At 39.8% G+C, this 20,711-nt stretch overlaps 1 protein-coding gene across 9 annotated transcripts; it reads right to left on the bottom strand.

Moving 5' to 3' along the window:
• Nucleotides 1–3,232: 3,232 nt before the first annotated feature.
• RLIM (ring finger protein, LIM domain interacting) lies at nt 3,233–20,710 on the bottom strand. Of its 9 annotated transcripts, none has more exons than XM_045030952.1 (6): nt 20,580–20,710; nt 17,794–17,911; nt 17,031–17,329; nt 11,665–11,857; nt 9,859–9,942; nt 3,233–8,742 (listed from the first exon to the last, which is right to left on the bottom strand). In XM_045030952.1, the coding sequence occupies exons 4-6, from the start codon at nt 11,831–11,833 to the stop codon at nt 7,202–7,204; spliced, it is 1,794 nt and encodes a 597-aa protein (XP_044886887.1). In that variant the 5' UTR covers nt 11,834–11,857; nt 17,031–17,329; nt 17,794–17,911; nt 20,580–20,710; the 3' UTR covers nt 3,233–7,201. The 9 variants fall into 9 exon arrangements, with proteins under 9 accessions (XP_044886887.1, XP_044886884.1, XP_044886885.1 ...); XM_045030949.1 differs by lacking the exon at nt 17,031–17,329 and adding an exon at nt 13,996–14,103; XM_045030950.1 differs by lacking the exon at nt 17,031–17,329 and adding an exon at nt 13,996–14,103 and having other exon boundaries at nt 17,794–17,914; nt 20,580–20,682.
• Between the last annotated feature and the right edge of the window lies 1 nt (nt 20,711).

The raw sequence follows: 20,711 nt of genomic DNA, 5'->3' as shown, positions 1-20,711 counted from the left end.
ACAACAATATTAAAGATCAAATTTCAATCTATGAACCACTGAAACAGTTGTCCCCCTCTGGGACAACACAAATCACACAACTCAGGATGAAGCGTATGAGAGTTGGGGATAAAGCACTCTTGGGCAAGGAGATGTGACTAGAAATAAAATTCGAGATTAAACAGATCCAAAACTAAACTATCCTTTAGGAAACACTCCAAATCCTTCCTCTTTCCACCATGGCAAGTATGTCATTTGCAACACTGACTATCCCATCCTACCAAAGCACACCTGCCCAATGATAAAAACAAAGAACGAACTTGTAACAAACCAACCAACAAGCCAAACAATAATAGGCCAAGCAGAGTTTTTACCCCCAAAAGTGAGGAGAGACAAAGATTCCAGGATGTCATTATTGCTATTGATTTTACATGGAAAATGCTTGGATCCTATAGTGAAGGGTCCTAGTATAAAACCCTAAGATAGAGAGAAGTTAGAATAGAGAGGGTATTTTTCTTTAAGAATTTGGAACTGGTAAAAAGACACCTTAAAAAATGAAGTCTGCCCTATATAGAGTAGGTACTGTACAGTGCAGACAGCAGGAGTGAGGCAAGCTTCTCCTTGCAATCACATCAACACTAAGTGGGCAAGGCCATGAGAGATCAGTTTCAATGGCCATTCTATGTAAGAATTCCACCAAGAACAAACAATGCTAATTGTGGTGGTGGTTTCTAATAATGTGGCTGTTGCTACTTCCCAACAGGGACCAACTCACTTCATATAATGAATATCAGTACCTATCGGAGGCACACTTGAACCAGTCATCTCGAAATAAAAGGGAGGTGGGTATTATGATCCCCATCTGTGAAACGGAAATGGGGGGAGAAAATCAAAGTGACTTGCCCAAGACTACAAAGACTGTATCAGAGCTAGGATTAGAACTCAAGACTTCCCAAGCCTTTGCCTTCAGAAAGATTAGATTATGTCCCTAATTAAACAGATGAATCATCCTTGAAGAGCACTGAAAGCATCTTCACACAGAGGACACTACAATTTCGCTTTGCAGTACATTTAAGGGTGCTACTTTCGGTTCAAACTGAACTCAATACTGTTCGTTTCTAATGCAAGACAACACTTTTATCAATAAATATCTGTACAAAAGTTAAATCCATCCTTCCTCCCCCAGACATGGCTCTTATAATGTATGTCTATGTAAGCCTTCATATTGTCCCACACAATCCTATCACTCTTCTCTGACTCCTCCCTTCCATTTTTGTGTTACACCTTGTTGAACGCTGTCCTAATAAATACAATTAGACTCCCTCACCCTTTGTTTCAGACATCATCCCATGTGTCCAGGATTGGTCATTGCTTCCTACTCATACAGCATGCATGGAGAAGCACTGATAGTTTTCCACATCCTGCAAAAGGTAGTTTCCTTCTCATTCATGTGGAGCACTGCACACAGGTCAGAGATTAATTTTAAAAGGAAGCCTCTGGCCATGCATGAATTTATGCAAACTTGACAGTGTTTCTGTGGCCCTCTGCATGTTTCTAGTTTGACTTTCATCGCTGAGACCAGGTCCCTGATTTCAGTTACTGAATAGCACCCATAAATCATAGCTACTATTTTGAAAGATGATTTAAAACTATGTCCTTGTATTCTATGCACCAACCGATTTAGTGAACTCTTGTACGTAATAAGATTTATTCCTTCAGTTTAGTGGACAAAGAGGCAAATTCTTTTGACAAAAAGCCATAGGTTCCTATTCCTTTCCTGCTCTCCCACTTCATACAACAGGAAATAATGGGGAAAAAAAATTGCTATCACATTTATCATGAGCTGTTAACCCTGGTAGTCTCAATTACATTTCCACTCCAGAATGAACATCCCCCCTTCCCCCGGTCCCCAAGGAGCGATGATCAAGAACAAAATGATCACTTCATGCATTTTATTGAGTCTATTTAAATTTGCATTATGACATCTTACATAGGAAACAAACTCCTCCTAAACGTTAGCTATCAAATATGCTCCAACTGGTTTATGAGCTGGTGGAGTACCATTTTGTACTAAAGTCCAATATAAACAATGTGAAGCACTGTACAAAAAGGAAAATTGTTACATTCTCAGTTTAATACAGGGCTTCCCAGCCAACAACCTAACAGATATAGGGAAGGGCCCTTGGGATTTTAATTTAAGTGACGAAAACCAGCGAATGGAACCAAATAAGGTTCAATAATGGATTCGCCCATAAGAAAAGGGAAATGTCGGTGCAAAAGAGGTTGGGAAGCCCTGGTATAACAGAATCAAACTAATTTTTACACAACATAATTTAATGTGCTTTGAGTAAATTACATTACCATTAGATTTGCTTGTCTCCTTCCCCTCAGCAATGCAACCCAAACCAAAATAAAGCCTCTTGTAGGTGAAAATTTGAAATATGTCTAACCGTGTTGCTCAATTCCCTTAACGTGGCTCCAAGTTAACACCTCCTGGCACAGGCATTTCCATTACAACTGTGTACCTAATCAACTCAAGATCTGATCACATAACCCTAATCAAGTCACATAAATCCCCAGTCATACTGAGGATGAATGGAAACACCAGATTCTTACACAGAACGCCGCATTACAGTTATAGTAAGGGTCTCAAATTAACAATGCCAAGAAAAGTTAAGGCTGCAGCTAAACAGCTAAACCCAGCCAGCTGAACCCTGATATTGCAATATATGTGCTGATTAAGAACACACACTGTTGGAAGACCCATGGAATACCTAGGCACACTGGTACAAAATGGAAACCAAGGGTCAGCTTTAACTAAATTTCTTTTCTCATCTTAAAATTAGACCCTAGTTACTATAATGCATCTCAGATCATGAATTTCCTCAAAGTGTAGGCAAGTATTTTCAGATACATTTCTTACTGAAATTATATTGGTGAAATGGTCCTTTGGACACTATGTATTCGCATAATCCATGGATAGCGGACAGTCATTACCATCCATTGTGTCAACATTAGTCGAAAACACATTAATCTGCAAGTTGGCACAATGGCCAATCATGGCTTCTTCAAAATTGGTACAGTATCATGTTAGTGCAGCTGCTATGCATGCACACTAATACTTCCTACAGAAAGTCCTTAAACTTTTAATGAGTAGTTTCTATGCATGCAGTGCAGCAACTACCCTGTCAAATAACACTATTTTCCAAACAAGGATCAGTTAACATAAATGAACTAACTGCCTGCAAAATACTATTTGCAAAAAGCTGTTTATTTTTACAAAAGTGCAAGTAAAAGAAAAACCCCAGTAAAAACCAGTCACTACTTTTCACAGTTCTTTCACTTAATGGATAAAACCCATTAAAAATGTCTAAAAATTTGCAGTTTGATTAGAACTATATACTGCACTCTTACAAAACAAAAGATTGTGCACTCTTCTACGTTTTAAATACCTAGGGGTAATCCCAAACACCAGAAGGATGGCTGTCCACAATGTGCAAGTGTGTGTGTGTGTGGTTGGTTGTTTAACATCAGCTTTCCTTATACAAGCTCTAGCAGGGGAGCTCCTTCAAAACACAAAACCAACTTAAACAGCAAAGAAATTAATGTATAAATAAATAATGGAGTCAAAGATGTGTATTTCCCCCACTTTGAAGGAGGGTAAAAAAAGCTTCCTCAAGATGGCACCATAAACTAAGGAGGAGAGCAGAAATGTATAAGGCGGCTATCAGAATCGTTTAAATTTATCCATCTATGTACATGTGGGCATTAACCCCCCCCCCACCCCAAAAAAAACCAAACCAAAAAAACCCAACCCTATAACAGTTGTGTTTTAACCCTCTGTGTCCATGGGCATCCAGCAAAGTGGCTGTAAAAACAGTGCACATCCATCTACAATTCCAATGCTGAAAAAATAGGTTTAAGCTTAAGAAAGCTATAGTTGCAAATATGTTAAGAATGCTTGGCACCAAAAGGATTCATATATTTTTAAGTTGATTCAAGAGAGACTAACTTTAGCTAATTGTGAGCACCTCACTAGAGACGCTGCTATACTTTATTTATAAAGCTTGCAATTTAATTTAAAACTGAAGTACTGAGTTTTAAAGCTTAATATAACTTTAATTTAAAAGGAAAGAATGATGCCCATAAAGTTCTTGTACTATACAGGAATTAACTAAATTACCGTTTAATAATAGGGCCTGATCCAGCAACCCTTACTCAGATGAGAATTCCTGCTGCCGGATCAGGCCAATAGTTTTCCACAGATTTGTTTTGCACAGGTCATAATATGAAACTATTCATAAACGCCATTGAGTTACTGGGTGTAGCTCAGTTATACCATTGCTCATTTCCAGAACTATTGTGGACATTGGTAAATGCCTCATCTACTTAAGAGTTCCTCACTAACAGCAATATCAATCTTGTCAATTGTTTGAAGTCAAAAGAAACAAACCCCAGTGCTACTGGTATAGTAAGAGTTTAAAAAGGAATTTCATTATAAATAATTAAAACATTTGAAACATTCAAAGGATTCTTAATTGAGGTGAACACTGGTTTCTGGTACCTTTTTGGGAACCTCAGACACTTTAACCGTTGTTACAATTACATAAAGTTAAAACATTAAGGCATACCACTTTTAGGCAATCATAATAAAACTACAAGATGTCTGAACTGTATAGTTCTTGGAAACCAAGAACAATCAATTAACAAAAGAGTAACTGCTTAATGAGGTATTACAGTCTTCCTCCACTGTGTATCGCTTGTTGCTAATGGGCTCATATTCTTCTCATTTCTGTCCTTAGTCCTCATAAGAGATCTGATTTTAAAAAGCTAAAAGTGTATTTAGAAATCAGTAGCAAATACCACTATAAAATATTTCAATTTTAATTCTACAGTCCAAGTCAGCAAAGAGTGAAAAATGCGAGTGATTGCATGCACTTACGTGCACACTACAGAAAAGATTCAAAAATCAGGGTGTCCAATATTTGAGAAGTAGTTTTGGCTTAAGATTCATTAGCTACATTCATGAAACAAAGCCCAACCAGTAACATTAATATCTAACCTCCAATTTTATAGATGAACACATCTCAGAGAGAACATTTGAGAGCATGTATTTGTTTATAAATGTTTTAAAAACATACGATAAGGAACACCCTTACAATGATGGAGCATTCCACCACAAGGAAAGTGAGCTCACCAGCCAGTCAGGATTCCCCATCGAACCGAGGACATGGAAATGCACTGTTAGAAAAATGGGAGGGCTCGAACATCTTGGAATCCTGAACTGGCTGGTGAGTAGTTCAATTATAATGGCTTAACAGCTAGGATGACGTTCTATGTAACCACCACTCAAACACTGAAGATTAGTTAATGTAAAAAAAGATGGGTCAGGTTTGGTTTTGTCATCTGAGTATCGAGCAACATTTTGGATCTAGCCAGCAAGAGCAGTTCATATCCCTAGTTAACAACTACTATATTTTTTTTTTTACTTGAAATAGAACATTGCTTTCCTTGAGAAGCATGTAGCATTGGCAAAGCTACTAAAGAGTAAAGGTTTCTTGGGGATGGGGGAGATGCGGAAGAGGTTTCCCACCATGTAAAGACAGCTGAGGTATGAACATTTCCAAAGCTGACTTAAAATTGTGTAAATGCATTTATAAGATTTGAATTGTGATAAGCCCACACTAACTTTTAATACAAAACAAGTGGAATTTAGACAGTCTTTAACAGTAAAGAAACATGCCTAATATTTTACTTTAAGGAAAATAAATTGCAAATTCAAACAACTTGAAATTTCATTTTTTAAATGTACTCCAGTAACCAATAATTTAAGATTGGCAATTTATTTGAGAAACTTCAGTTAGAAGATTATTTCTCATTTACACCTAAACGTTAATTTCTCTACCACAGATACTTAGGTCACATGCAACTGCCATTGATTTTTGGAGGCCAGCATGTTAAATCATTAACAAAGCTCCAGAGATTACTAGGTCATTAGAGTGGGAGGAGAAAAATTAATTTGCCAACATTTGTCTGCTGAAAGTTACATCCAGCTCCCTCAGTGATTAAAATACAGCTTAATACAAAACTTGGGCAAAATCCTCACTGTATGAAACTGGTACATACAAGTTTGTATCATTACACATCAGTAACCATACAAAGAAAAAAAACCAGTCTTCAGAGCAGGTTTCTATTTCTTTTTTTTATCACCTTTTTGGTGGCATTACTGAGCCAAGACACTGCAGTTATAACATTCAATTTCCATCAGTTTTAATGAAATTAAGATGTCTAATTCTTAACTGTTTTATGTTACAGTAGCTGTTCACATAAATTAAATAGTACAGATATGCACTGCTCTTGACAATAACATTTACAAAAGCAGCTCGCTTGTATTTAGTTTGCTCTGTGTGTGGTGGGTCTTATATGAAAAGCATTCTCTTCATTTCTAAGCATGGTACAATTTTAATTCTTAATGCATTAGTACAACAGTGCACTGGAAAAGTACTGAGCTTCTACAAAAAAGCTTTACAATTGTAAAACAAAAATTGTGATTTTTTTTATTTAAACAAGCATAGGCAATTCTTATATTTCCACAAGATAAATATCCCGATTAAGCTATCAGCTCACTCTACAGCGTGCCATAGTGATGGGCTGGAGACAGCTGTACAATGGGGAAAGGGCTAACATTAGTGTTATCTGCACTCGTGTGTCCAAGAATACCCAATATGAAAATTAACCAAAATTATATTTAAGGGTGCAGTTGAATTAATTTTATATTCAGTGGGATAGCTGGGTTTGCTTTTAAAAATCCATCATGAAGCATGTGCTGTAGCTAGGATGACTTCTCAGATAAGTTCCTTACAGGGATGAGCTGAGTGCTGAGGTCTTTAAGATTCACAATGCATTGGGGAGGGGATGGGGAAGGAGCTTAACAGACTTGATGATGAAAAAAAAAAGAGAAATTTATAACAAATAGGTGTCTTTGGGGAAATAAAATTGTCTGAAATTCGAGACACTGAAACTGAATAGATTTGGAGACTCTAATTTAAAGAGAGATTCCCATTTTAAAAGCTTTAATTCTGAGAAAATGTTTCCATGAGGGACGAAGCAGCCAGACTCATTACTTTACATTGAAGCACCACTCAAAAAGTGGTCATAATGAAAGTGACTTTGTTGCCCATCACTATTACACCAGCTGTTCAGCCACAAATTCAGATCTCATTTAGACAACACTTTCTCTGTTACCAGACGCTAAGACTGCTCTACGACAAATAGGACAAGTGGAATTTTCTGATAACCAGCGATCAATGCAGTGGACATGGTACTCATGGGAACAAGGCAGTTTACGAAGCTTGTTGCCCTCTGTGTATTCTGTAATACAGACACTACAGGTTTTCAGAGCATCGCTTTCACCAAAATTCCTCCATGCTAGGTTGTCAATTTGTTCTTTGGTGAGTCCTCTTGGCTGGTCATCATCATCCTCATTTAGTAGAAAAAACTGTGCTAGGCTAAGGAATGGTAAAGAGCCACTTTCTTCAAAAGTGACTGATCCCCTAGTATTCCGACCTTCCCGCCTAGCAGATGTTGAACCTCCTTCATTACTACTTTCATATACCTCCCCTGAGCTACCTTCAGTACTTTCACTGCGTGAACTAGTACTACCACTATCACCTCCATTCTGTAGCTCAGGAGCATCTACATTTTGGTTTGGGGCTGGGCCACTAGGATCTGCATCACCATCACTGTACATATAGTAGTTTAATTCTCCAAAACCTGTCATTATCTGCCTTAGAATGGTCTGAATTGCGACCGATGTTGTCTCATTAAAGCCCGTGTTTATGATTCTACGAATAGGAATCCTAATGGTACTGACATAAGTTCTCACTCCAGCCCGTTCTGAACGTGAAAATGTGCGCCTAAGCCCTCCACGTTCACTTTCATAAGTGACTGTATTGTTTGGTGTCTGGGACCTGGATCGGGTTCGGTTGGCTATGCTGTCTCTCTGCCGATATTCTCCTGGACGGACTCTTCTCACTTGAAGATCAAGAACTATAGTAGGTGGCCTCTGTCCAGGAGCTGCAGACTCACTGCTGCCATTTGTTTCTGAAGAACCTAATGCTGGAGGAGCCGGTCTTGTTTCAGGGGTTGAAAACAGAACTGCATTTTCACTTGCAATCTCAGTCCCCGTTGTATGTTGCCTTAACGTCACATGCTGTCTAGTTCTAGAACTTCCCTCAGATTCATTTACCAGGGAATGATCAAGTGTCTGAGATGGCATATTGTGAGGAGACCTGCGAGGAGTCTCACTTGCTGGATTAATAGGTGACCTACTTCTATCAGTCCTAGCCCGGGTTCTTCGTTGTTCTGGGCTCCTGCTTCTTGCTCTTCTCTGGCCTCTGAGAGGAGATGCTTCCTCAGTTGCTAACTCCTCAGCGGTACTTCTGTCTGAGCCAGGCTGCCTTACAGATGGCGATTCAGATCTTGGAGTCTCGGTGTCACTTTGGCTATTTTCCAAATCCTCACCATTAGAGGGCTCTACAGATTGCTCATTTTCAGCTTCTGGGTTTGGGTTCCCATTATTACGGTTGACATTTATTTCCAAACTAAATCTGAAATCACCACTGTTAGGGTTAGTCCGGCTCACTGCCCTCCAAGACTGGTTTCCTCTTTGCCCGCTCCGTGTGGTATTTCCAGTCTGTCGTACTGAATTAAGCCAGTCTATTATGGAATCTCTATTAGAAACATCTTCTGTGGATTCTGCACCTGTCAAAAGAAAGGGAACTACCAAAATTAGAGAACTGAGATAATTCTTAGATTAAATTTAATTAAGCAAGTTACAGTTTTAAAATATTTAAGTCTTTTAAACACCATAACGGTTTCATCCTGAACAGCTTGATAAGCGTTATGTCCACAAGAGCTTTTCTTTGAGGGAGCATGAGTGGACATTTTTCTACCGCCAATAATTATGCCTCTTTAGACGTTGTAGCCAAATAGCAAACAATTCATCAAAATATTTCTTGTAACAACTAAATGGAAAGTCCATTATGTTTCATCAGTAAAAAAACATTAGATCAGATGTTTTTTACTTGCTCAAATACTGTCAATTTAATCGCCTAGTACAGCAGCAGTTAAATCACAAACTAAAGCCATGTCTACATTAACAAGCGTACAGAGGCACAGCTGTACCCATACAGTTGTACTGCTGTAAGAGTACTTATGTAGCTGCATTATGCCAACAGGAGAGAGTGCTCCAGCCGACATAATAAAACCAGCTCATGAGCAGTGGTAGCTATGTCGGTGGGAGAAGCTCTCCCGTCGACATAGTGCTGTGCACATGAGCGCTTATTCTGGCAAAATTTATGTCACTCGGGGGAGTGTTTTTTTTTATATCTGAGCAATAAAAATTTTGCTGACATAAGTGCTAATGTAGACATTGCCTAAGTGGCCTGGAATACTTGGTTCTCTAGTTTAGCAAATTCATTTAGCTAACAATAAACAATGACAGGGTTCAGTCGGACCTGTGTGTAAACCTTTATGCAAGGAGGCAATGTGGCAACCTTGAGATGGAAAGAGTAAAGGTGAGAAAATGTGGGAACCTCAGAAAGCACCCCTGTAAGGGAACAGAACGGAGAGAAATCTAAACAAGAATAAAGAAATGCAGATGCGATCACAGTGCAGCAAAATAGAAGTGTGATGTGTTCTAGCTGTAATCTCTTCAAAACTTTGATCTCAGAAGCAGATATCAGATAATCTTCACTTAATTCTAAAACACTGCTCACCTCGCACCTGCCTAGGCTTAACATGTTCCATTCCTGCACTCAAGTTAAGATCTATATTGGGTGCTAAAGTTAAGAGCTTCCACAAATACAATATATATACCTCTATTCTCATCACCATTTTGCTGTGGTGGACCTTCTTTAACTTGATGTAGCCTTCTCATCAATTCTTCTTCAGTAATTTCACCTTAGGAAGCAAGCAAAGATTTCCAAAACTATTTTAAAGGCAGATATATAAAGGCAAGAATAATCCATAGCCTAAAAGTTCTTATGCTTACATTCTCTTTGAACTGCAAATACTGTACTAACAAGAATAATAACTGCTTCTAAGTGTTGGTTCAATTCTGACGCACCGTGATACCTATAAGTCAGGGTAGCCAAAGTATACCCCACAGCCCTCCAACACTCTTGCCCTTAGGTAAGACTTGCTGAGGCTCCAGCTAACATAGAGTTACAACCTGCTCAAAAGAAGATGGCGAAATGCTTGTGGGTCTTGTAACCACCTGTCAGCAGTATTCTCCATCCTATATCAATCAAGGCTTCACTTACAAGAGAAAGTTGCACTAGTTATCTAAAAGTGTTATTTTAAACTGATTTAGTTAAACCAGTGCAAAAAAACCTCAGACGACACATTTCAGATTAAGAGTTGTTTATTTCAGTTTAGCACAAGTCTATTAGGAATCAGTTTTACCTCAGCCAAAATAAGCCACTCTTATACTGAAATAAGGCTGTTCACACAGGTTGAACTAAATTGGTTTTAAAATTACACCTTTAGTTAAACCAGTGCAACCTTCTTATGTAAAAACGGCCCAAGTGAGACTCAAATACCTGGCAAGATGCCAATGCAGCCCTCAGTAGTGCAGACTTTGCAAGTTCCAGTGAACACTAACATTTTCTTAAAATTGAATTAGTACATGTAGTTTAACCTACCAGGCTCGACACTATTCATATTACCTTCAAGGAATGGCCTACTGCAGTGGTTTTCAAACTTCAGGTCACGACCGAGTACTGGGTTGCAGAATGCAAGGCACTGGGTCACCTTGCTTAGCATGCAGGGAGCCTGGTGGCCAGCCGGTAAAAACTAGTAGTCCCTACCTGTTCTGAGTCTGACACCACGCTTGGCACAGAAGCAGCCAGGAGCACGTCCGGCTCCTAGGCGGGGGGGGGGGCGCCACAGGGCTCCGCGCGCTGCCCCTGCCCTGAGCAGCGGCTCCGCACTGGGGGGCAATGCCTGCAGACGAGAGACGAATGGAGCCGCCTGCCCTCCTTCGCCTAGGATTCGGATCTGCTGCTGGCCGCTTCCAGGGCACAGCGCGGTCCGCGGTGCCAGGACAGCCCGGAAGCCTAACTCTGAACCCCGGCTGTGCTGCTGACCAGGAGCCATTGGAGATAAGCCTGCACCCAAACCCCGCACCCCAATCCCCTCCATCAAAACCCAGAGCCCCTCCACCAAAATTCAGAGCCCCTTCCTGCACCCTAAATGCCTCATCCCCAGCCTAGCCTGCACCCACAGCCCAGAGCCCTGACCCCCTCCTGCACCCCAAACCCCTGCCCAGCCCACAGTCCCCTCCCACACCCTGAACCCCTCACCCCCACATCCCAACCATCTGCCCCAGCCCTGAGCCCCTACCACACCCCAAACCTCTCATTCCCAGCTCCGTTGGATCGCAGGCATCAACAATTTTTTTCAACTGGGTCGCCAGAAAAAAAGTTTGAAAGCCACTGGTCTACTGTGTGCTCAACTAAGCAGAAGAACCACTCTCTACAATGGCATAAAATAGTACTAAAAATATAATAAATGCTGACATTCAGCACAACAGTGAGAGGAACTACGTAGTCTGAAAATGGGTGTAGAGGCATTCACATTTGTAAATTAAAGTTTTCATGCTACCTACATGTCGTAACATACCTGGTGTTCCTAGCAAATTGTTATCCCTCATAAGCCTATAGTCCTCTTCATTCAGGTTATTTACAAAGTGATAGAAAGCTTCTTCACGTTCTAATCGATCCAGCTGACTCCGGCGCTGTGCTTCTGAGTGATCAATACTTCCTTTATCGTTAGAATCTGAGCTTTCCATGTTGATGAAAGAGTGGGAAAGTATCTAAAAAAGGAGAAGAAAACTACATATTTTGAAAACCATACATACAAAAATGAATAAAATAATCTGTAATGCTTATTCACACATTCAGTGGAATTCAGCACAATCTGTCGTTGTGCTCAGGAAGGAGACGTCTAAACCCCCTTATAGCATACCCTGATGTTGCAGCTACTTGACAAAGCACAACCCAGAGCAGCCTAAAGGCTGCCTTAAAACAATCCTGTAAAGGACGTGAGTCATCTGAATCCAACACTATGTTCCTTTAAAAGGCTATTTTAATAGGATTAAGCCTCCCAAGCTCAAGTCTATAAGGAAACTAAGTGCCTCGTATTACTGATCAGAAATCCTTCTGGACAATTAAGAGGAATAGCCAATCCCCAAAAGCCAAAAGAATTTGGAAGAAATGTGAAAACTAGGAAGTGGAATTACAGCACAGTAGATTGTGGGTGCCATAGAACACCTTGCAATACAAAGATCACTCAGTTCCTCGGGGGAGGGGGGAGGTTATATGGAATGAATTCTGGGATTTAATGCCAAAAGTAATTTATTAGACAGCAGTTCAACTGTCAATTTTGATGAAAGTGGAATATGAGACCAAAAGGTCTTGTGTACCTGGCATAATTGCCAGCTGTAAACAGGAATCCAATATATATGCATTCTCCCCACACTTTTCCTACTTCAGTTAGGTTAGAACTTCTAACACATCTCTCAACATTAGTGAGAGATACGGCAATATCTGCATTTGATCAACGTCAACAGTGAAAACATACCACCTCTGGAGAAATGATGTTAACCTTAAATCTATCCAAATGGAAGCCAAAACAAGGAAGCCTCACCAATCATGATGTAAAGCACTGCCTTACACAACTGTGGGAATGCACCAATTACTCATGTGGCTCATTATCTAGCTAGTTTTACACCTGGTGGAATGCTCCTATACAACATTTCCACCGGAAATGTTTCCTTTTTTTTTAAACAGCTCCTGAAGCCTCATGAACATACTGAAAGGGAGGGGGGGAAACAAAAAAAAACCCAAACCCATTCTGTTTTGTGCTTTTTAATCGGAGAATTTCCAAATATTATAGGATCTGTTTTCGGCCACTTGTCTAGTGCAGTGGTTTTCAACCTGTGGACCCTGGGGGTTCGCAGACTATGTCTAAGACTTCCAAAAGGGTTCACGCTTCCATTTGAAATTTTTAGGGGTCTGCAAATGAAAAAAGGTTGAAAACCACTGGTCTAGTGCATGAAACTGATCCTTGTTTTGGTTTCTAAACAAAACTGTCAAGAAAAATCAGAATGTCTCTACAGTTTAAATCATTACATCTCCTAAATAGAGAAGTATTGCATGATCTTCAAGGCCCATTTGTTTACACACATTAAGGTAACTTACACAAGAGTTACTGTGTTTGTCTTCTTCCCTCTCCAAGCCCAAAATTACATGTTGGATGTGGGAAATGTCATTATTGGAAGAAGGCCTCAGAGGAGGGTCTTGCATTTAGATTCAACACTATTAGGATTACTCCTGGAGGCTTGTCTACATTAGGGATTTTCACACTGGTATAGCTTCACCAAAGTAGCTTCACCAGTGCAAACACCTAGTGTAGACTCTGCACCAAGCCAGTTTATCCACTTCCAAGAAACAGTTCTCTTCTACCCTAGCCATTGCAGAACCCTATAAATTCTAGATGCCTATCACTAGGATACTAATAGTACTACAATGACAATGGGGTTTCCTTGGTTCCGCCTGGCTACTTAACAGGATTTCAATAGTGGCAGTAAAGCAGCACCATTACCATATTACTATGCAACAGACTCCTATGGAAACAATAACTAGATACAGCTGTCCATCAGGGATTTAATCACTGAGGAACACCATCCAAATTGTGTCTTGAGTGTAGTGCACAATCTTGATGCCTAAAATGAGACCTAACAACTAAAATGTAAACATGACATTAAGATATTGTAAGCAGCGTATTACTATAAAGCAAGAAATGCAAATAAGGGCAAGACACACCATGTCTGCCTATACATTATGATAGACCTAACAGTGGCATCCTATTAAAAGGAGGTCATATATAGTATGTTTCACCTCAGTGAGTTTTCTTGCTTTTGGACAACTTCACATGAGATTTTGTTCTTACCTGCGTAACACAACCTGAAATTTCCCTTCTTCTGTCAGCACAGAACTGGCGAGGGAGAGCACAAATGTCTGGAGGAGCTCATGTCTCTAAGATGTAGTGAGTGCAGATCTGTTGATTATAGCCAACTTTAGTTTATCCAGTAATGAAACTGAACATCTTTATAGAAGCACAGTAAGATTTGTCTAAAGTTCGCTGGAAACAAGAGTCTGTACAGCTACTTGACCGAAACAAGTGAAAGTTTTCTTGAAAATGGTGATGGGAAGTGTTTTTCAGCAGCTGAATAACCAGATATTATTGCAGTAAACTCTTAAATTGGTATGCCCACTCATTGACAAGTCAGTCAAGTGGATTCCCTGTAGTTACTCATTAACAATCCACTCAAAGGTGCCAGGCACATATGACTAATGATGTCCTTACCATCAGTGCAAAGCAGCAGAGTCTATGGAAAACAGTAAGCTTTAATAGCAAGAAATGACTATCTATAGTTCAAGATTTTATAATCTCCAAGGGAGGAGTTACTTTATGGTCTCCGGGGTATAAAATGATCGAGAACTAAAGATATTCATTTGGTATTGAAAAAAGTTGCCATTATCAGTTACTTTGCTCCACTACCAGTATTAAAATTATCAATTCATTGATACTATGACAACTAGGCCTGAGTAGAAAGTCAATCTATGAAAGAGGGTCAGGCATCACAATTCAAGAATTTACTAAAATAGCTGTTTAAGAAATTCACTTGGGACCCCATACAACAGTAAAATGCTTAAACTCTTAATTCACTTTTATCTTTACTACCTTACACTTATATGCTACCTTCCATCTGAGGATCACAAGCTGCTTCCCAGAAATGTGTTAATTGAGCAGATGGCACAATGACCTACCAACTAAGTCCTCCTTGCGCGAAAATAAACAAACTGTTTCAGGACATAGTAAAATAACCCAAAAGCTATCTGAGCTGAATTAATCTTAGTATATGTTCTTCTGTTTTTGTAAGTGAATAAAACCCACTTAAAATTAAGTAGCAGTCAAGCAGTCATGGCTGAAATCTGCAACTTGTATAAAGTAAAAGGAAACTTGAGACCCTAAAGGATCAAAGTTTTTACGCTGTTTGAAGAAAAAGCAGCGATTTAAAAAAATAAAGTTGTGCTCTTCATCAGCAATATGTAGTAGGTCTCAAAGTCCTTAGTAATAGGAGGAAAAAGACTATGACCAACCAAATTAATAAAACAGCAAGTACTGTTAAGAACTGGCTGGAAGGAGTTAATCTCCCCCAAAATGTCTTGTGTCTAAATAATTGATATTTTAAGATGAAATGAAAATATATGGGTTTCAATATTTAAGAGTGACATCATTTCATTTGGCATGTACTGGATATTTTCTAGAAAATTAGATTCCTATACATTATGCAGATTTCTTGACTCTCTTCCAAGCAATTTAATTTATAACTCTGAATACACAAAAGGGATGGTTAATAGGTGGAAATAGTTTAGCAACTGTGCTCGACACAGGACTAATTTCTAAATAGTGATTACCTACTACAATACTTAATGAGCTATTACCAACTGATCCACTTCCATCCCACAGGAACTAGTCATCCTTTCTGGCAACCAGAGGCAAATTGTTGTACCAGTGTAGAAGTCAGAGTTGCCCTTACCTAAACCAAACTTCAAGAAAAACGTACAAGACAAAACTCAGATATTGACTTGAAAATATATACATTCCCTAACCCCCAACGATCCCCTAAATCTCTAATAGGACTATTGACCCTCTTTCATGATGAAAGCTCATCCCTAGCGCCCTGTCAAGAAAAGCTCTCCAACACCAGATAATTCAGATTGAGAGAAATTAAAACTAGCTATTAGAATATTTTGAACTCCATTTCTTTCAAAGTACAAAAATATTTGCAAAACCTAGGTCATATTTTAAAGTGTCTTATTTAACATGTGACAACTAAATTAATGACTAGGCTTCAAAAAACAAACTAGTACAAGCTGTGCTCTTCTAAGATGCACAAGAGAAAAAACTAGTAAACAGTTTTAATGTAGCTATGTCAAACACCAATTACTTTATAAATAATTAGTTGTAATACATTAAACCACACATTTCATGTGTTTTCAACCTTGACGTTTCATCATTATTGTATCCTGTAAATCCTTGCTCTAAAAAACAAACCAAAGAAAATGACTTGAGTGAACCCAATTACTAAGAGCATTAAAAAAAAACCAAGCATGTGAGGGAGAGGGCTCACTGAGATTTACACCCCAATCCTGCAACAAGATGCACACAGATGGACCACTGTGTCGACCTACAGCCCCCGCTGAAGATAATGAGTTTTCCACACAGAGACAGCGGTCTGCCTGTATGCCTCTTACTGCAGGATCAGAGCCTTCAATCCAGTCTGAATATCTACAGCGTAGAGGCAACAGGGTATTAAATTTTCAAATTTTTAAAGATCTGCCTTACATGTTGGGCTTATTCTTTGCCTGTTGCTGTTAACTCTAATGGATGTAGTATGAATGTGCATTCTAAGATAAAACAAAACACCTACAGAAAGCTCTTAAAGCATCCATCTGGACATTAAATGTGATGGACAGATACTCATCTTACCCCAAACATTACACCACACAAATGTCACCAGTACACTCTTGCCTCAAAAAAAAAAAAAAACCCACCAACACACACCCACCCTGGAAAAATGTCAACTTGCTAAAGAACACCAAAAAAGTATTTTGTCTTTTTACAAAGTATTTGTATAAAATGCTATTTTAATAAAGGAACAAAGATGTTCCCAGAGCGCTAACAAGTAGAAGTGATAATAATCAGAATGTCATTTTAATCATAGGTATGACATTGCAATAGAACATGTGTCAATACTTTCACATATCCAATAAAATGTTGCACTCTTAGAACTCCACTGTCAACTCCGAGGGCTCAAAATGTTATAATTTTCCTTATTAAAATAGCATTTGTCACAAAGACATGTTGAAAATGAAAATAAATAAGACATTATGTTGCTTTTGGTCTTTAGATTATACCACAGAAGAGAAGACCTATTGGACATGAGGTATCACAAGAGGAGTCTCATGAAAATGGTTCTCTCTCGCTCTAAAAATGAGCATCTTGTAAGGTCAGCAAGCAAAACGCCCACTCTGAAGTTAGGAGGAAGCAGCACTGTGGTATGTCAGCAGCCAATGTCGTCACTGAAAGGGAGAGCAGCAAAAGTAGGGTAGCATCCTGGGGAGCCAGACCCGCAAAACTGATGACCGTCGAGTAGTGCTCAAGTTTCAGCAGAAACAGGACCTCCGGTTAATGGAAGCTCTAAATCAAACATAACCTGTAGAATTTCAATGCAAAAAACATGTAACTTCAACTCTTCTTTTAACTCCACTTCATCCGCAAAATTGTTGCTATTACAGTTTCTACTGGAGATAACAGGCCAATGCTATGCTGACAAACAACTGCAATCAACAAATGAGGATTATGGTAAAGCCTATCCTGGTTGCTGTCTAATTCATGAAATACTCCCAAATATAAACGTTTTTTTAAAAAATACCTTATTTAATAACATTTAAGCTATATATTATGTTTAAATATAAAACCAAGCTGTATGTAAAACTACAATCTCATCATCTGATTTTGATGACAATTAAGAAACAGAAATTCATGCAGATTATTTATGAGCTTATGGATACAGATGCCTCTGGCATACTGAATTTGTAAAAGATTATTCTTGTTCGACTTTTTAAAAAAGTTATTAAAATTAAGAGGATAAAGTAAATGCATATTAGTATATCTTACCTAATCAAGTGTTGCCACTTGATTTTTTAGCAATGAAGCTGCTCAGCTTTGCAGTCCTCACTGAAGGAAAGAGTTAAACATCAACACTTCAGATCAGCCAAGAAATACCAATTGGTGTCTGCTGACATAAACCAGGACAAGAAGATGAAATTGCAACCTTATATGCATTTTATGTTTTTACACACAGCCAAGTGTCTCATACATTCTGAAGAGAAAAGCAAATGGAAATGTTGTGACACTCCAAGTTACCTTTATATACCCATGGAAAGTTCCATCCCTACATTAAAGTTTAACACTGACACATTTTTTTAAAAATATAGGTTGCAAGATAGATGCCTATGCATAAGAAATTAAAAATAAGAGAACCTGAAGGTAAAAAGGTATAGATAAACATGCTATGTTTTATCCTTTCAATACTTTGACTGGCTTAGGTTTTTACAAGTTCCTGTCCCTCTTCACCTAGAGGAGGATTTAAAGGTGTGTTAGAACATGTTAGCTAACATGCTCTAAAAGTCTAGTGTAGACTATTCAGCTAGTAAGTGTCAGTTAATCTAGTTGGGTTTCAATTAAACCAGTTCAGCATGGGTTAGGCTATACAATGTCTTGTCTCCACTAGCTTTGTTAGAATGGGGATTCTCAAACTGAGGGTTGCAAGGTTATTACATGGGGGGGTCGTGAGCTGTTAGCCTCCACCCCAAACCCTGCTTTGCCTCCAGCATTTATAAGAGTGTTAAATATACATAAAAAAGTGGTTTTAATTTATAAAGGGGGGGGTCACACTCAGCAGCTTGCTATGTGAAAGGGGTCACCAGTACACAAGTTTGAGAACCTCTGTGTTAGAAAGTGTTACTAACATTCCTACAGACATCTTTAAATCTTAGCCTAAATACATTCTTAAGAGCTTGTCTATACACAAGAATTGTACTGTTTAACTCTATAAGGGGCTACACCGGTATAAATATTTTGATTTAAAAAATCATGCCCTTAACCAAACAAACAAGTGCAAAAAAATGTGTGACGATTAGGCACCAGGCTGTTCTGAGTTTGGTGGAGAGATGAAGAGTGCTGAAACTGTCAACTCTCTCTTTTCTGTGAGGCAGTTAATATGGACTGGACAACATGTTTATTATCCAGGCTGGGGACCTGTTATTTGTTTGACGGTCACATCACCTTATATAAATATCGGTGTGGTTAATTATGTGACATTAAGAGCCAGAAGCACCTACATTTTTAGTACAGCTAATTGGGGGAGGAGGGAAGAATGCAGTATTTATTTCCTTTGTAACCCCTTTAATAAATATGTTTTCCGCTTTTGATGATGATGATCAGTTAGATAATCATTTCTGATTCCTTTACTTTCCAAATGATTATTAACCATTCCAAAATGGTAAACCTCTGCTGGGCATACAGAGGCACTTTTAAACACTGGGCTATCACCATAACATATCCAATCCCAGACTCTGAAAGAAGATATTTAACTTCATCTACAAAAGAAAGGAGCTATTGTTTAATTTTCATCTCTACCTATCAACTTATTGTGCTTGAAATGATTAGAAGATGGATGTTACAGCATCATTACTATTTCATAGTCACCTCCAACTTGAAATTAATCAATATAGCCAATAGTGCAGATGGGAAGTCTTGGGTGTAGTGCTGTTCACCTGATTATTGTTATTTGTGTACAACTTCAGTTTGAAAGCTTACTTATTAAACACTAAACAGGGCTCTTTGTTTATTCACTCCAGAAAATACAGACTGTATCCAATGTTCCAACTTAATTTCCTAGGGAAGTTTTTTGTTGAAACCGCTTTTTGTAAATATATCAAATAGATAGATAATGGATCAAAAATAAGTCCATAAGATACAGACAGAATAGATTTTAGTCCTCCTTTGAGATGTATGACTACAAACAGCATAAGACATCCCAGGATGACCAGAGTTTTGAACCTCCATAAACATTCCTAGAAGTATAGATCATTTTTACAACATCCTCAGAACATTTCAGGGGTGTGGTAAATAAAGGTAACTGGGAAGTAAGTGAGATTAGACAGCACTGTGATCCCCATTTTATCTATCAGTTTTTATGGGTCACAAAACTATAAACAACCTAGACACTTGGAAATAGAAGGGGCCCTCACAGAGAGTCCTCTCCTCCTCTCTCCTCACGATGGGGCTCCTTGCTCCTAGTGTGGGGAGGATAAAATGAAGGCTTGGGCCTGAGACACTCTACCTCCTTAAAGGAGACACTAGACAGGAGAGAGAGAGGCCCGAGTTTTCCTACAAACCCAAAGGCCTAGTTTCACGTTTCAATCCCCCTCAAACCCAGCTGGGTATAGCGGAGCGAGAAGCCCCACAGCCCACGAGAGGAAGCTGAGCCTTCCGGGCTCAGGCCGTGTGGACGGGAAGGGCCCTGAGGTGTCGGTCCTCCCCTGCCCGAGGGGATGGGGCAGGAAGTGAGGCGCCCCGGCTGCCGAGCAGGACCCGCGCTCACACTTGGGGATGAGGTAGAGCGGACCAAGGGGTCGCCTCCATAGAGACAGGGGAGACCGACAGGGCCTGCTGTCCTCCCTGCCCCAGGAGCGGGGATCCCACCCACCGCCTGGGCCCTCCTCCCAACTGCCCCGGCTAGGCAGGGCCGAGGATCAAAGGGGGGCAGGGGCTCGGGGACACAGACTCCCCCTCCCCGCCGGCAACCAGAGCGCCGCCGCCGCCTCCTCCTCCCCTGGGCCTGGGCCTCTCCCTTCCCTAGGCCATTTTGAAAGTCTGCGTCCAGCCCCGATACTCACCCGCCGCCGCCAGGCTCCCTCCTCCCCCCCGGGTCTCGGTCCGTTGCTTGCCCCGGTGCTCAGCGGGCTCGGCCCTGGCTCGCCCTACTCCGTCCCTCCCCGAGCGGCAGCAGCGTCTCCTTCCCTCCCCCT

This window comes from Mauremys mutica, chromosome 9 (genome assembly GCF_020497125.1).
Source record: "Mauremys mutica isolate MM-2020 ecotype Southern chromosome 9, ASM2049712v1, whole genome shotgun sequence".
In the NCBI taxonomy this organism is placed as follows: Eukaryota; Metazoa; Chordata; order Testudines; family Geoemydidae; genus Mauremys; species Mauremys mutica.
This window is presented reverse-complemented; position numbering and strand designations above follow the sequence as displayed.

Bases quoted from the DNA above. Each gene is read 5' to 3' on its own strand.
- RLIM (XM_045030945.1), bottom strand. From the start codon at position 13,349: ATGCAAGACCCTCCTCTGAGGCCTTCTTCCAATAATGACATTTCCCAC. The intron at 11,858-13,244 runs GTAAGTTACCTT...CTCCTTTTTTAG, and splicing joins ACAAACACAGTAACTCTTGT to ATACTTTCCCACTCTTTCAT. The intron at 9,943-11,664 runs GTATGTTACGAC...TTGCTTCCTAAG, and splicing joins CAATTTGCTAGGAACACCAG to GTGAAATTACTGAAGAAGAA.